The sequence below is a fragment of the Lynx rufus genome, unplaced genomic scaffold (genome assembly GCF_022079265.1).
Source record: "Lynx rufus isolate CCGP_SWC_20201006 ecotype Redwood Valley unplaced genomic scaffold, mLynRuf1.p SCAF_1, whole genome shotgun sequence".
Classification (NCBI taxonomy): domain Eukaryota; kingdom Metazoa; phylum Chordata; class Mammalia; order Carnivora; family Felidae; genus Lynx; species Lynx rufus.
In genome coordinates this window covers 178413625-178431517 of record NW_025814823.1, presented here as the reverse complement: position 1 = coordinate 178431517, position 17893 = coordinate 178413625, and the positions used below count along the sequence as shown (strand labels likewise).

At 36.8% G+C, this 17893-nt stretch overlaps 1 protein-coding gene across 1 annotated transcript in view; it reads left to right on the top strand.

The window, feature by feature from the left end:
* Nucleotides 1-3844: 3844 nt before the first annotated feature.
* RANBP17 (RAN binding protein 17) overlaps nucleotides 3845-17893 on the top strand; it is a 322388-nt gene continuing 308339 nt past the window's right edge. The window contains exons 1-4 of the mRNA XM_047076735.1: nucleotides 3845-3898; nucleotides 4501-4647; nucleotides 8173-8263; nucleotides 16193-16359. Of these exons, the coding sequence (XP_046932691.1) occupies nucleotides 3845-3898; nucleotides 4501-4647; nucleotides 8173-8263; nucleotides 16193-16359 (459 nt within the window). The remainder of the gene's footprint in view (nucleotides 3899-4500; nucleotides 4648-8172; nucleotides 8264-16192; nucleotides 16360-17893) is intronic.

Below are 17893 nucleotides of genomic sequence, written 5' to 3'. Positions count from 1 at the left end.
CCATTTGTCAGGATGGGTTGAAAAATAAAAGAATGGGAATACTTTTGTAAAGTATAAAGCTCTAAAAACAGATACTATCCAATATATTGTAGAAGGAAGAGTTTCTAGAGACCCTGGAATAAGCTTTCAGGTATGCTCAGGAAAAGGTAGTAAAGGGAAGAAGAAACAAAGATTTGTGGGAAAGGAAAGTATTTTCTGTTAATGGTAATCAAGAAGCTTAATTCCAGATAGCAGGAAAGATACAGAGAAGTAATTGAGTTTTAAATTCAATTGGGGTAGAATTTTTCTGGTTCATTCTTTTACCCTCCCCCCCCCGCCCCCCCCAGCTTATAGTACGACATAATTGGAAAATAATAAACCATACATATTTAAGTTGTACAGGAGTTTTGACTTCTGTATACACTTGTGAAATCATCACTGAAATCAAGATAATGAACATGTCAATCACCCCCAAAAGTTTCTTTCTATTCCTTTGTAATCCCTCTTACTGTTCCCCCATCCTGTTCTGCTCTCCCTCCCTCCCTGGCCAGAAACCTGTCATCTGCTTTTTGTTCCTATAATGCCTTCCAGTATATACTCTTTTTGTCTGGTTTTGTTTTTGTTTTTCTCACTATCTACCCATTGATAGATACATGTGCGGGAATAGAAGAAGTCACATCACTTAGGGGTTAATTATATGTCAAGCACAAAGGCCAGGGATGAGGGAGAATAATTATAGGCAGAATTATGTTATTGTTTCTTAGGCTATGGAAGTTGGATGCTGTCTGTTTGTATTTGATAGTTATTGGTTGGGAGTTAAGTGATGTCCAATTCTACTTGTTCTGCCTATTAGTTATTTTTATGGGCTTCTAATATTGCTATTAAGCCTTGTAGGAGCTTTGATAACTCAAACCTGATTTGTCAGCAAATCAAGAAAGGATCCATTTATCTGAGGCATTCTAATGTTAACCGTATGTGTAGACATCACTGTTTTTAAAAATTTTTTAAAGCTTATTTATTTTTGAGAGAGAGAGAGAGAGAGAGAGAGAGAGAGAGAGAGAGATAGCATGAGCAGGGGAGGGACAGAGAGAGAGGGAGAGAGAGAATCCCAAGCAGGCTCTGTGCCATCAGCACAGAGCCCAATGCAGGGCTTGTACCCACGAAACCGTGAGATCATGACCTGAGCTGAAACCAAGAGTTGGATACTTAACTGACTGAGCCACTCAGGCACAAATTTATTAATTCATTGTGGAAAAGTCTCTCTTTATAGATTCTCTGGAAAGTCAAATGCTAATCAGAAAATTATTTGGTCAGTCAGCATTCACCACATTGTGAGTGTTTTAAATGTTTAGATAATGCCTTTCCACCAGGGTAAGGATCTTTAGGTATGTATCCTTTTCTCTAAAAAGATTTGATATGCCTGCCATGTGTTTCATTATTATCATTACAGTGAAAGAATGACTCAATTTTTTGCCCCTTTGTTTTAGCCTTTTGTAAGAGAAAGTTTAAGCCTCTCCCATTTTATCTTGCACAGCCTTTCAGTTAATACTCAGAAATACCTTTGGAAAGAAAGGGGTAATTTGTAGTATTGTTGATTTAAATGAATACTTTTTAAATATGCTCCAGACTTACTTTGTATTGAAGTTCTCTAAATCAGCATAGCAAAACAGACAAAATAATTTCCAGAACTTTCTGGAATCTTTCCAGATATATTTACTTAGGTCCCATTGATTTGATCACTATTGTATTTGTATTAGTTTCCTAGTACTGTGGTGACAAATGACCACAAACTGGGCGGGTTAAAACAACAGAAATTTATTGTCTTAGACTTATGAAGGTCAGAAGTCTGAAACTAATGTGCCAGTAGTATTGGTTCCTTCTGGAGGCCTTGAGGGAGAAACTGCCCTATGCCTTTTTCCTACTCTGTGATGGCTGCTGGCAATCCTTGGCGTTCTTTGGCATGTAGATTCATCATTCCAGCCTCTGCCTCCTTCTTCACATGACCTTCTCCCTCGTGTCTCTCTGTGTCTTTGCATCTCACACGTACCTCTCCTTTCTTTTATGAGTCATTAGACTTAGGGCCCTCCCTAAATCCAGGATGGTGGATTTGCAGTGACCTTTAATGATTTGCAGTGACCTTTATTTCCAAATAAGGGTACATTCAAAGGTACTAGGGGTTAGGAATTAGACCTTTTTTTTTTTTTTTTTTTAACATTTATTTATCATTGAGAGGCAGAGAGAAACAGAGCGTGAGCATGGGAGGGGCAGAGACAGGAGGAGACACAGAATCCAAAGCAGGCTCCAGGCTCTGAGCTGTCAGCACAGAGCCTGATGTGGAGGCTTGAACTCACAAACGTTGAGATCATGACCTGAGCCGAAGTCAGAAGCTTAACTGACTGAGCCACCCAGGTGCCCCTAGACCTATCTTTTAGAAGGATACAGTTCCACCCAGTACAATATTATTATTAAGTCATATTAATAAACAACTAGCCTTCATAAGGAGTACTATGTGCCAGAAGTTATGTGACCCTTACTCATTTCATCTTCCAAACAAATCTGTAAGATCGGTTTGAGTCTCACTTATTTTGCTGCCTTTTGTTTTTAAACAGTTAGGTCACTATTTCTGGCCCAGTTGTTTCTGAATCCAAAGTCTACTTCTTCAAAGACTCTTAGACCTAGATGAATGCATGACAGCAGGATCAGTTTATCATTAAATTTTCTGGCTATTACCAGCTCTAAAATTCAGCCTTTCAAATTTATTAGATGAAGGAAAAGACTTCTAAGGTTGATCATGAGCCAAGAGAGAGAAAAAGGTAGCTCTTTCTGTTTTTGTATTTCTTACCCTTGGAGAAAATATGGATATTTGTATGTATTCATGAACCATAAATTTTCTATACATTTTAATATTGTGAGTATTATGGGGCAGTACTCTGAGGGCTTGCTGGGCCAGCCTCGTTGGGGGAAATGTGGAAAATGTGGCGCATTGGAGGTCCTTTATCTTCATTTATTCATTTGAAACCTTTCTTTTTTACTTTCAATCTAGCAGAAAATTCTCAAGTCTGGGATGTTGGGCTCTGACCTGGATAGGAAGTGGAAAATGCCATAAATGAGCTAAGAAGGAGAGAGAAGGAAAAAGAATAAAAGGGCTAGAGGAAGTCTCATTTCAGTGTTTTGCCTGTATTCCTGTTAGCCAAAGATATATGTATTTGAGAGAATGTTTGGACTAGTGTAGCTGTAAGGCCGCCACATAAAAATTCAGGCCAGAAAGGATAAAAAGTGGCATTTCTTTAGGAATATCCTATTACCTTCATATGACTACTGATACTGAAATCTGTGCCTTTTATTTTTTTTTGTCCTCCAAAGAATTAATTCTATTTCAAGTTCAAAGTGAAGTAGTTTTGGGGCACCTGGGTGGCTGAGTCAGTTAAGCGTCTGACTTTGGCCTAAGTCATGATCTTGCCGTTCCCAGGTTCAAACCCCGTGTCAGGCTCTGTGCTGACAGCTCAGAGCCTGGAGCCTATTTCAGATTCTGTGTCTCCCTCTCTCTCTGCCCCTCCCCAACTCGCACACACTCTCCCCCTCTCTCTCTCTCTCTCTCAAAAATAAATAAACGTTAAAAAAATTAAAAACAAAAAGTGAAGTAGTTTTTGTCAAGTGCCTTTAACAAAAATTGTTTTAAGCTGGAAGGAATGCTGATCTCATTTTCCTCTAGATTTTATCCATGTGTTTTATATCTTCAGATGAAATTATATTTCTAAAGAGAATGAATTATTCTTTGCGCCTATAAAGGAGTAGGCTACAACATGATAACTAGTTATTACACTGCTAGAAAAAACATGGGGTTAGGTCATAGTTCCTGAAAATCATGACAGTTTGCCTGCAGCACTATGAGTCATTAGTTCAGAAGCCCCAGATCAGTGTATATTTATAATTATCTTTGCTTTTTTTATGGATGGATCCATTGAAGTTCTTGCAGTTTGAGAAATAATGTAATTGGCATGGCATCTGCCACTTGCACCTGATAATCCCCGCCTGCCTATGTCTTTAGCTTCCTTTGGCATCTCCTCCTTGCTGTCTACCAGTGACATTGACCTTTTAACGCCTTGAAATGATTACACTCTGTTCTGGGCCCTGGTAAATAGTCCAGGCTATTTCTTGGCCTGGACTGCTGTCTAGTCTTTTTTTGTTTGGCTCACCCTTTTAGGATAAATGTTACTACTTTAGGCAGTAACATTTGAAAGTTGTTACTACTTTCATACTCCTTCAATTAGGCAAGTCCTTGTCTTTCTATACTGTTACTTTTCCACCATAGCACTATCAATTTATAAATAAGTAATTTGGAGTTAGGAGATTTTTTGTTCACCACTGTGACCCCTAGTTGGTAGCCGTAGCCCCATAAACATTTATTGAATTGATGAATACAGGCATGGTATTCGCATCCCTCAGGTCCTGTGATTAATACATTTACCTTATTTTTGTTTTTCACTCAAGTAAAATGTTAATTTCTTTTTTCTTCTCAAGAGTTTGGCTGAATTGGAAGTGTTATGTACTCACCTCTACATAGGGACTGATCTTACGCAAAGAATAGAGGCTGAGAAAGCACTCCTGGAACTTATTGACAGCCCAGAATGTCTCAGCAAGTGTCAACTTTTATTAGAACAAGGAACAGTAAGTATTTGATAACAGCGATTAACCATGAAAGACCAGGAGATATATGTCAGTGTTAATGAGCTTGTGTAGTTGAGCAATGATAATTGATAGATAGTGCTGCATGTCCTTTTAGTGTAGTTTATTTCACTGTCAAAGAGATTAATCATAGAAAGAATTGGAAAGCCTGGAAAGCAAACTTAGGGAAGAGGCCAAGAGGTGGAAATAGGCATGAATTGAAATAATTTCTTGATTCTTCTTGGCCCTTTTTGATGTCTCATAACAGTAGTGGGCAAAGGTTGCATTTTTAGAAAGTTGATTAGGAGCTTTTAAAAAAAAAAAATTCCAGGTGAGAGAGGCAGATTGTAATTAACTGTGAAACATGAAGGAATGATTCATAGGAATACTAATAACTCTTGCCTGCTTCTAGAGATTCTTAGCCATTAACTCGGCAGGCATGGAGCAAATACTTAAATGTAAAACGAGGCCTAGTACTACCTACTTGTTTTATGCACATGCACCAAAGTAACTTCTAGTTTAGTCGGAGAGACATAAATGTGTAAATATAAAGCTAAAGAATGATATGGTAGTGCTACAGTAGGAGACTGTATGAACTAGAACAGAGGTCAGCAAACTTTTTCTGTAAAGGGCCAGATTGTAAATATTGTGGGTTTTGCAGGCCAAGAGGCTAAATCAAGGATATTTTGTAAGTACATGTATAAGAAGAGAGAAAACAGATTTCCACAAAATTTTATTGTTGAAACTGACAGTATAATAATTGAGTGCAGTATTTTGTAATACACATCTACTCAGAAGAATTAAATTATTCTTTTGGGGATAATACAATTGACCTAATTGGGGTTCAAAGTTAGTATTTCTGTCATCAAGTTGATTGCTGATGTTCATGTGTTACTACAGATCTGTAATGAAATTTTTTATATTCTGTCTTTGAAAATGTCTTTTCACACAGATAAGTACTGCCAAGTATTGATATCAGTCCATAAACATGGTTTTAATTAAGCACATTCATCACTTAGAAGGCATTTATAGAACTCTGTTCAAACTGCTCTTGATGTTTGCCTTTCAGAATGTCATTATGTTGCAGATTTGTCCCTTCCAATTGAAAGTTAGGTGGAAGCTCCTCAATTGCTCAGTTAAATGGATTTTAAAATATGGAAATTTCCTTTGCACTTGCATCAGGGTCTGAAAAATGCTGCTGGAACTATAGTTGGCGCTTAGAAAACATACCCAAGAATAGAGATCTTGCCACTTTTAACTTTGATGGTGTGGAAAGTATATAAAGCAGCTTAATACTAGTTGTGATTGAAACAGTGTTTAGTTATTATGAAATGACTTTGCTGCATTATAAGTTTTATAATATAAGTACTAAGCACTGTTTGCCTTTTAGGCAAGTTTGTAACTTTAGGGTGAATTCATTAAATTACATTATCAAGTTTGCTGCAAAAGCTAATTTTCAAAGCCACTTCACATTCAACAGTGGTGGTTTAAAATGGTTCTTCTCTTCAGAAAATGTCAGTCTCAGCCCTGAGCTAAACAAAGTTGCAGTAAAACTTTACCTCTGCTAAGCTATTTAACTACTGTGTGTGTGGTGGGTAGGGGGTGGGTGGGCAAGTCAGGACTTTCAGCTCCTATTTCTGACAGAAATTCACAGAACTGAATGAAGATAAGTTCACCAAAGTGAATTGAAGCCTACTGTTTACACCACCTATTCATTAACACAGGATAGACTCAAATAATTTACTACAAAGTATCTACTGAAGAATAATACAATGAAGAACCATAGGTTTTAGACTCTTACATTTTTGAAAGCTTTTTAAGTTTGTACAACTAAGCCCTTTTCTGCTCCATGTATTTTTACCACCACTCCTGACACATCTTAGCAGATACCACTTCAGGTTGCACACAATTAGTGTTTTCTCAGTTTCTTTGAAAATATTTCTGGCCTGTAGTTCCACACAGACTCTTCATGGAGGTCTTTAGTCATTTCAAACTTAGCATTGACTTCTGGAATAAGTGGATAGTATTGGTAGCAGTATGAGCAGAATTAGTAAGGTCTGTCAGCTCGTCAGGAACTAAAGAGAACTTCCAAATCATTTGCTTTCTTTAAAATGGACTTTCCATGTTGCTCTCACGTCTTCGATTGCTTGAGCATTGTTCTCATTGAAAGGCTAGTAGTCTGAGGTTTATTTTCTCTGCAGATATAACTTCAGCTGCTACAATAAAATAATGGTGATTTAATTAATTCTCCATTGGTAAATGACTTTTCTTGCTTGGCTAACAAATGAGTCACTTCAAAACTTTGGTCTCAGCCCCATTTTCTTTTTGTGAGGAAATTCCACCATGAGGAGATACGCTGTTTTAATTTTCTTCTTTTTTTGGACTTTTGATTTCCTGTGAGTTAGGAATACTGGCATGAATACTTAGTCTGATACTGTCAATACATAGTCTTCTAGGACAGCTATAGTGCCATGAAGAGCACATTGCTCTGCTATCTAATTCAGTAACAAAATTATCCAAACTCTACTGTGCCTTAGAAGTTAGACATTTGAAATCTGCTTTTATCTTTTCTTGTTTTGACATGATGGTTATGTACTCGTAATAATCAAAGGTACATGTCATGGGGATACCTATGACACTCTAGCCGCTATGGAATTATAACTATATTAGTGCAATTTATAATGCATTGAGCAGCAGTAGGTGGCAATGAGTGCCACATACAGTCTGTCTCAGCTATTCCACTATGCCGTTATAGCATGAAAGCAGCTATAGGTAGTATACAAATGGGTGAGTGTGGCTGTGTTCTAATAAACTTTATTTATGGACACTGAAATCTGGGCTTCATATATTTTTCACATGTCACAAAATATTATTATTATTTTTATTTCTTCCCCAACTGTTTAAAATAGTAAAAACCATGCATAACCCACAGACCTTGCAAAAACAGATGGCATTTGATCCACGGGCCTTAGTTTGCTGACCTCTGGTAAAGAGAAAAAAAAGAAACAAGAAACTGCTGGAGGTATAGTGAATAACTGAACCAAATTTTGAAGGATTGAGGACACTGTTAAGATAATTGGTGGCCAAAGAGTACAATACAGTAAGACATGGATCTGATGGGGTGGGGAGGTCAGGGTGGGAAAGACACTGAAAGGATCTGAAAGGCTTTTGTGGTTAGAGGATGGTGAAGAGTGGAACCAGGTGAATTTGAAGAGCTAATCAGAGGCCAGAACGTACAGTACTGTGTAGACATGGTAGGAGTATTTTATTTGAACTTGATCAAAATAATTTTTTACTGTTGATTATTTGCTGCTGTTTGGAAAAGAGACCTATACCTTCCTCAACTACTGAACTCTTACGAGAGATTGTACACATATATGTGTATTTACATATATATTTTATTCATTGTAAATCTTGCCAGTTTGGAAAGCCAGAAGAATTTCCCTTATTGCTTAGGAAAAGTTCTATCATAGTGTTTTGATGATTTCATTTGTGGTAATAATAAATACAATTTATTATTCCTTACAGACATCCTATGCTCAGCTCCTTGCAGCAACATGTCTTTCAAAACTTGTTAGCCGAGTCAGTCCTTTGCCAGTTGAACAGAGGGTAGATATCAGTAAGTGGTTTATTATACTTTTTATGAAATTGTACTTTATTCTTTTAATGTACAGTTGACACACAATGTTACGTTATATAAAATTACACGTTAAAATAATGTTTTCCTTTTCAATATGTTAAACTGTTAATAGGCATGCAAGTTATTTAAAATTCTGTTATTTTAAAGATGAGTTGTCAAGTCTCCTTTATCCATCTAGTGGTGCACAATGATGTATTATAAAACAATGTGTAATCAAAAAAGCATTTGCTTAGTTTAATAATAAATCATAACAAGCGTTTTATTGTGTGTACTCTTTGATAAGATTTGTATTATCTCATTTTATCCACCAGTCTTATGGAATGGGCACTATGGTTATCCTCATTTTTTCACACGTGTGTGTGCATGTGTGTGCGTGAGGGGGGAGGGGCAGAGAGAGCGGGAGAGAGAAAGAATGCCAAGCGGGCTCCACGCTGTACTGTAGTGCAGAGCCCTACATGGGGCTCCACCCCACAGACTGTGAGATCATGACCTGAGCCAAGATCAAGAGCTGGATGCTTAACCAACTGACACCCCCAGGCACCTCTATCTGACTTATTGTATACACACACCCACACATTTTAAATAAATTTTATTTTTTTTAGAACAGTTTTAGGTTTACAACAAAACTGAGCAAAAATTAGAGTTCTCCTGTCCTCTGTTCCGCACACATGTATAGCCTCTTCCAGTCTTAGCGTCTTGCACCAGAGGTGCATTAGTTATTGATGAAACTGCACTGACACATGATCATTACCCAAAGACCATAGTTTATGTTAGGATTCACTCCTGGTGTTGTGCATTCTGTGGGTTTGCATAAATGTATAATGACATATTCCCCCATTCTACAGAATAGTTTCACTGCCCCCCAAAAATCCTCCGTGTTCCTCCCCTCTTCTAACTCCTGATCACCACTGATCTTTTTACTGTTTTCATAGTTTTGCCTTTTCCAGAATGTCACGTAGTTGGAATCATACAATGTAGCCTTTTCAGATTGGCTTCTTTTACTTAGTAATATGCACTTAACATTCTCCCATGTCTTTTCATGTCTTGGTAGCTCATTTCTTGTTAGCACTAAATGATATGCCATTGTCTGGATGTACTACAATTTATTCATTCACCTGCTGATGAACATCTTGATTGCTTCCAAGTTTTGGCAATTAAGAACAAAGCTTAAAGCAGGTTTTTGTGTGGACATAGGTTTTCAGCTCATTTGGGTAAATGCTAAGGAGAGTGATCGCTAGATTGTATGGTAACAGTATGTTTAATTTTGTAAAGAATCGTCATACTGTCTTCCAAAGTGGCTGTACCATTTTGCATTCTCACCTGCAGTGAATGAGAGTTCCTGTTGCTCCACTTTCCCGCCAACATTTGATGTTTTAAGTGTTTGAGATTTGGGCTGTTCTAGTAGGTGTGTTTTAATTTGCAGTCCCCTGATGACATATGATTGAACATCTTTTCATAGGTTTATTTACCATCTGTCTATTTTTTTGATGAGGTGTCTAAGTCTTCTGCTCATTTTGAAATCAGGTTGTTTTCTTATTGTTGAGTTTGAAGAGTTTCTGTAAATTTAGATAGCAGTCCTTTATCAGTTAAGTCTCTTGCAAAGATTTTCTTCCAGTCTGTGGCTTGCCTTCTCACTCTCTTCACGTTGTCTCTCACAGAGCAGAAGTTTTAAATTTTAACTGCGTCCAGCTTATCACAAACTATGCCTTTATTGTTAGGTGTAAAAAGTCGTTGCAAACCCAAGATGATGTAGGTTTTTTTCCTATGTTGTCCTCAAAGAGTTTTTTTTTATAGTTTTACACTTTACATTTAGGGCTGTGATCCATTCGAGTTGATTTTTGTGAAGAGTGTAAAGTGTGTGTCTAGATTCATGTTTTTGCATGTGGATGTCCAGTTGTTTTGGCACCATTTGTTGAAAAGGCTGTTTTCACTCCATTATTTTGCCTCTGTTCCTTTGTCAAAGATTTATTGACTGTATTCACGTGTGTCTCTTTCTGGGCTCTCTATTCTGTTCTCTTGAGCTTTTCTTTCACCAGTACCACGCTGTCTTGATTGCTGTAGTTTTATAATAAATCTTGAAGTTGGGTAGTGTCAGATCGCCAACTTTGTTCTTCCTCAGTATCGTGGTGGCTATTCTAGGTTGTTTGCCTCCCTGTGTAAACTTTAAAATCAGTTTTATAAATACCCACAAAATAATTTGTTGGGATTTTGATTTGGATTGCATTCAATCTACAGATCAGTTTGGGAAGAACTCAGAGTTTGACAATATTGAGCCTTCTTACCCATGAACGTGGAATCTCTCTCCATTTATTCTTCTTTGATTTATCTGTCAGCTTCAGGTTTTTTTTGTATGTTCTTTTTCAAGTTGAGAAAGTTCCCCTCAGTTCCTAGTATGCTGAGAGTTTTTGTTATAAATGGCTGTTGGATTTTGTTAAATGCTTTTTGTACATCTAATAATATGATCATGTGATTTTTCTTCTTTACTCTCTTGATTATGTTAATTGATTTTTCAAATGTTGAACCAGACTTGCATAACCTGGGAGAAATCCCACTTGGTTGTGGTTCATAATTCTTTTTATGCATTGTTAGATTCGATTTGCTAATAATTTTGTTGAGGATTTTTCTTTATGTTGATGAGAGATATTGGTCTCTAATTTATAACATCTTTGTCTGGTTTTGTTATTAGGGTAGTGCTGGCCTCATAGAATGAGTTAGGAGGAATTCTCTTGCTTCTGTCTTCTGGAAGAGATTGAAGATAATTGATACAATTTCTTTCTTAAATGTTTGGTAGAATCCACCAGTGAACCCATTAGGGCCTGATGCAGAATAATTCACTGATTCAATTTATTTAACAGCTACAGGCCTATTGCCAGATTGTCTATTTGACTTATATTTTTTATAAGTATTTAAAATAAATAACTAAAAAGAGGAATACTCATTAAAAGAAATTTGGAAAAAAGAGAAAAGTAGAAACTTACAGCACAAACAACAAATGATGTGTTCCCTTTATGAGTTCCATTGGTTTGACTTACTGCTCTTATTTCTGCACGTTGATTAGAATGTTTGACATGACGTGTCTGACATGTGTCAGTAGAATAATTGGCGTGCAGTTAAAGCGGAAAATGTGAAGAATTGCCTCAACAGTGACATTGCCTTTACATCATCTCAAAAATGCTGTTTTTTATGATATGGTCCTAGACTATATATCTCATTACTTTCCAACATTAACTCTGTTGCCAGTTCTCTGTATTCATCACACTATTTTTAACTATCAGTTAAATACCATTTCCACAGCTTAGTACTGAAGTCCCTTTATGAGCTTTTAATTAATGGACGATTCTCGTAGCCATGTGTCTTCATTGGTACTAGCCTGATAGTTGTGCCAGAAGGTCTTCACCTTGTGCCATGTGATCTTTGCTTTTGTGCCTTTCTTATGTTGTTTCTCTAGTCTGGAAGTGGTCCTTTTCATCTTCTGTTCAAATTAAAGTGTAGCTTAAGTTTAATTACCTATATGAAATAGTCCTCTCTTCTTCCTTCTTTCCTTCCTTCCTTTCAAACAGCTTTATTGAGTTGTAATTTATATATCATAAAGTTCACTTGTTCTAAGTGTATAATGAATGATTTTTAGTAAATTTATAGTGTTGTGTGAACATCATCACAGCTCAGTATTGGAACATTTCTGTCATCCCCAAGACATCCCTGATGCTCGTTTAGTCTTGCTCTTATACCCCGAACCACTAAGATGATTTCTGCCTCTATAGATTCACCTTTTGTGGACATTTCATGTAAATAAAATCATACCATATGCATCTGACTTCTTTCACTTAGCAAAATGTTTTTGAGATTTACCCATGTTGTAGCATATATCAATATTTTTTTTTCCTTTTTATTGTAGGGTAGTATTCCATTGCATGAATATTTGAACTTTTGTTGCCCATTCACTACTTGATGGACATTGGGGTTGTTTCTGCTTTTTGGCTACAATGAATAATGCTGTTGTAAACATTGACATACAAATCTTTGTGTGGACATATGTTTTCCTTTCTTTTGAGTAGATACTTAGGAATGGAATTGCTGGGTCATAAGTAAGTTTATGCTTAACTTTTGTTTTTTAATTAAAAAAATTATTTTATTTTTGGAGAGAGAGAGAGAGAGAGAGAGAGAGTACACATGCAAGTAGGGGAGAGGAGCAGAGGGAGAGAGAGAGAATCCCAAGCAGACTCCATGCTCAGTGTGGAGCCTAATGCGGGGCTCAATCCCATGACTGCGAGATCATGACCTGAGCCGAAATCAGGAGTCAGACCCTCAACTGACTGAGCTACCAGGCATCATAGTTTATGCTTAACTTTTCTTTTCTTTTTTTTTTTAATGTTCATTTATTTTTGAGAGAGAGAGTGTGAGCAGGAGAAAAGCAGAGAGAGAGGGGGACAGAGGATCCGGAGCCGGCTCTGCATGGATACCAGTGGGCCGGATGGGGGCTCAGACTCACGAACTGTGAGATCATCACCTGAGCCAAAGTCGGATGCTCAACCTACTGAGCCAACCATGAGCTCCAGTTTATGCTTACCCTTTTTTTTTGAAGCTTATTTATTTTTAGAGAGAGGAGGGTGCGTGCACATGTGCCAGTGGGGGAGAGGCAGAGAGAGAGAGAGAGAGAGAATCTCAAGCAGGTTCTGCGTTGTCAGCACAGAGCCCAACATAGGACTTGAAACCACAAACTGTTGAGATCATGACCTGAGCCGAAGTCAGGAGTCACGTGCTTAACCAACTGAGCCACCCAGGCGCCCCATGCTTCACTTTTAAAGAAATTGTTAAACTGTGTTCCAAAGTGCCCGTACCATTTTGCATTCTCATCAGTGGTGTGTGAAGGCTCCAGTTTTTCCACATCTTCACCTCATAAGTTTTATCTTGATCTTACGGTAGTTTCTTTTTGTGTCATGTAGTCTCTCTCTCCAAATATTTCCTTAGCTGACTCTCTAGGCACAGCTTATAGATTTTTGTGTTCTTAGAATTGGGAGTTATTTTCATCAAGAATTTTTTGGTTAAATATTGAGGTATTTACCCTCTCTTTTTACTTTTTTCTAAAATACGATGCTAGCCTTAGGGACCAAAGGAGAGATCAAATCTTTCCCCTTTTCCTTTAGATTCTTTTTATATGCTTTTTGATAGACTTTGTGGCATTTTCTTTTTTACCTGAGTTCATCTAGGCAGTCAAAAAGTAGTATTTCATATTAAATTCCCATAATGTGTAATACCAAAAACATCAGTCTAATGATAATAAACTCCAAAGACTGTTGGCAAGTTTGGACTTACAGTTTTGAGTTACTCATTACTAGTAATATATATGGTTTGGTCAGTATTTGGAAGCAATAAACACACAAAAACTTAAACCCAAACAGCCTGACTTAGTCCCAGTTTGGCCACTGTGACAAGTTATTTCACCTCTCTGACCTTCATATCTTTTACCTAAGAAACAAGATAATAGTAATAATAGCATAATAGCAGTATCTTCACATTGCTATGAGAGCCACATAAGGAGTTTGCCGGGAAGCCCTCTGACATGCATCAAAATTGCTAAATGGTGCTGTTACACAGTATTTGACACTCAAAGAGCCTCCAGTAGAGAGCTTTCCAACTCTCTATTAACTTTTGTCTGGGAGGTTTTTTTAGCTGTTTTATTTCATTCTCCTGGGTATCTTCTTGAAGATTTCATGTTCTTCTTGGTATGGCTTTTCCCTGTTAATCTGGGGCTGGTGATGATGAGATTGGTGTTGTTTTACTTGGTTGTTACCGTCGACACTTACGAAACTGGAGCACTGTTAAAGGTTATGTAAAAAGCATAACATGCGGATATTTGTAAAGCATTCAGCTAAAATAACAAAAATGTGGTCTATTACATTTTTTTCTGTCTTAGATAATAAACATGTTAGCCAGTGCCTTTACTTGGGAGTTCTGGGAAGGTGTGTTTATTGGTGCATAACTAAAATGTGGAAGGTGGTTTGTCTCCTATTTGGTTGTTCTATTATTTTGAGATTATCTTTCTAGTGGTTGCCATTAGCCACATATGGATTCCTTACATCCCCTCCAGGTTAAACATTTTCAAGATAATAAAAATAATTGGAACTGAATAAACCAGATTAGTTTTTAATATTCTGGAAGCAGCATCATCTTCTTAAGCTTCATTATTGAAATAAATATTTCAAGTAATGAAGCTTAGGATATCTATATTACTTGAATCCGTAGGAAAAACCTTTTCCCGATTTATCTTAATTCTGGGAAAATCTGGAGGCACTCAGGTGGCTCAGTTAAGTGTCTGTCTTCGGCTCAGGTCATGATCTCGTGGGTCGTGAGTTTGAGCCTCGCATCAGGCTCTGTGCTGACAACTTGGAGCCTGCTTCGGATTCTGTGTCTCCCTCTCTCTCTGCCCCTCTCCTGCTTACACACTCACTCTCTCTCTCTCTGTCTCTCTCTCTTTCTCTCTCTCTCTCTTTCTCTCTCTTTCTCAATAAATAAGCACTAAAAAAAAAAAAAAAATGATTCTCTCTTCCCCTCTGTCCCTAGCTCACACACACATATGCCCTCTCCAAAAAAACAAAACAAAACATAACAAAGTAAAAAACAAAGAAAATTCTAGGATCTGAAAATTCTAGGAAAATCTGTGCTTTTAAAAAAATAATGTCTAATTTTTTTATTTGTATAATTATATAATCTTGATGTTAATAAAAATTAAGGTTGAAATATGGTAGTCATGAGAATTTTTTTTTTTAGTGTCAAGAATCTCACTACAGCTGTCAAGAATAACTATTGAAAGTGTTCTTAGATTTTGAAGTTGTTTCCATTAAAGCTATTTTTAGTTAAATATTGGGGTATTTACCTTTTCATCACTCTTTTCTCCAGTGGCCTGCTGGCCTTTGAGGCCAAAGTAGAAATGGAATCTTTTGTTTTTAAAACATTTTTTTCTTGTGTTTTTCTGTTAGACTTTTAGTATATTTGTTACCTAAGCCCAACTGCTCAATCCACTAGGAAGCTCAGAGCTGACTTTGCTACCCACTTCTAGTGATTTTGATATATTAACTTTGTTCCAAGCATTAATTCACTATTCTATTCATACTTCCCTTAACTTACATACTGATTTTATCATACCATACTATTCGTATTTTTTTATGCCACATAAACAGGATAGCATACAGTTTTTCTATAGCAAGACATATGCATTCTTAGCCATCATCTTAGCCATACATTCTATGCCATCATCATGCAATAAAGCCACAGAGCTCATGAGAGAAGTGGGATATGGAAATAAAACTCAAGCACTTTGTCAGTGACACGTTAAAAGAAAAGAAATCTAATAAAAGGGTAGTAGAGTTTTATACATGTTAAATGGTTGAGAAATACTTAAATAGTATAATAAACAAGCATTTTATCTTGAAGACCTGAATCTTGTTTGTGGATAGGGACTTCAGAAGGGTTGTGAGCAATAATGAAGTAGGGAAGGAAGGTGATCTGAAATAAGATGGAAAAGTATCAAAGCAGAGAAGGATGCATGAGGCTGATAACACATGAGGTGAGCTGACCTAGCTACTAGATGTTTGAAGTGTGCAGTTCGTGTGGTTTGCTTCATTAGGCCTGGTTGCCATTTTCATATTCACCTGGCAGTTTTTTCTACCTGAAAGCATGTAAAAACAAAAGTGACATTCTCATTATACTCAAATTATCCCCTAATACATAAACCGAATTGGAGCAAAAATCCTTTTTTCACTGTCAGCATTATAGCAGAAATAAGTGTATAAATAAGAATGTATCTTGGAGAAAGGGATTGGCTTTTTGTCAAAAACCAGCTGTTTTTCTTCACATGATTCATATTATGTTACTGAGAAGTCCAAACGATCACAGAATATTTTCTTACAGGAAACTACATTCTTAATTATGTGGCATCACAACCCAAGCTGGTGCCCTTTGTTATCCAAGCTCTAATTCAAGTCATTGCTAAAATCACCAAATTGGGATGGTTTGAGGTTCAGAAAGACCAGTTTGTCTTCAGAGAAATTATTGCTGATGTGAAGAAATTCCTTCAGGTAAGAAGGCCTAATTATATTATTAGAACATTGCAAGTTGCTTTTTTGGTTTAGAAAACTTCTTTTCTTAAAGCTGTATGGTTTGTTCTGTGGCTACCAGTACCATATTAATTATGATTTATTGCTTATCCTCTGGGCCCTTTATTTTTTTATTGCCAGTAAATGAGGATCATGCCATTATAAAATTTCCAAACCAGAAGAATGCAAATTATATTAGAAACCATCAGAAAATTAGAAAATACACAGAAGTTAGAAAATTTCAAAAAGACATGTTCTGTCATTTCTAACATGATAGTCTGTGTGCTACATATACATGAAACATAATATTTTTTATGTATTACATGATGTAATGCTCATTACATCTCTGTGAAGTGGGTTTCATTTGCAGTGAGAAAACTGAAGCTTAGGAAAGTTAAGTAAATTGCATAAGGTTGCACAGTGACCTAGTAAAGCATAGAGCTAGCGCTTTAACAAGTTTTCTGACTTAAGAGATATATTTAACGTTTACATCATACCACATTGGCTATATTAGTTTCTCAAGAATATTTTTAGCTTAAATGATTCAAGTTATAGGCACATTTAACTTACGCGAATTCAGATACTTGGACTGCAAAAAATAAAAATAAAAATAAGCCAGAGGACACTAATCTAAATTGTGCTGGTGATTCCACTTGCCTTTCCACAGAGTATCACATGTCCTGAGGTGTGATAGGGGAAATATAAATCTGCTCTTTCCAGTCTCCGCATACCTCTTAGGATGACCGTCCTGCCTTGCTCAGGATGATTCAGATATTTAAAGATACGTATTTTTTCATCCAAACGGTATCCCTAATTGCGAGAAATGTACTTTAGCTGCTGCTCTGCTGCAGAAGCAGTGATCTGTTACAGTTCTTGAGGAAAAACTGGCGGTTTGGATTGAGAGATGGTTCAGTATTGGTTTATTGGCAATTAGGGGCAATTTGGGCTTTCTGAGATTTTACTTCTTACGCAGTATATCCCTGCGTAAGCTGTAACTCTACCATATAGTGCAGTTCTAGAAACCTCAGAATATGAAACACTAGACTCTGCTGCTTCTCTTTTATTCGTATTGTTTAAAAACCCTGGTTAGCAAATATTTGATCATCTAAACCTTCAGAGAAATAAATGTACTTTTAGCCCTGCGGAGAGCAGCCCTGGGGCAGAGAGAGAGTTTATTCAGGGACAAATGAGTTTCTCAGTGTTGAGTTGTGCTCGTAATTTTGACTAACAAAATAGCAGCTCTCTCTTGTCATTTACTAAGATCACACACAGCTATCAAGAATCATTGACACAGAGAAGAAAAGACTTCTGAGTTACTGTTTTTTTTTTTATATGTAAAAATTAAGGCTGAAAACTGAATAGAATGAAGTCATCCTTGTTGGCTAACATTTCTCGAACCCTCTTTCCAGTGGCTGGTAACTTGAACTTAAGTTGAGCTTTAGTGTGCTTTTGTCAATTTTGGAAAACCAGAAGAAACAAAATGTTTTGTCTTTCAAGTTTATTAAAGTATCACAAA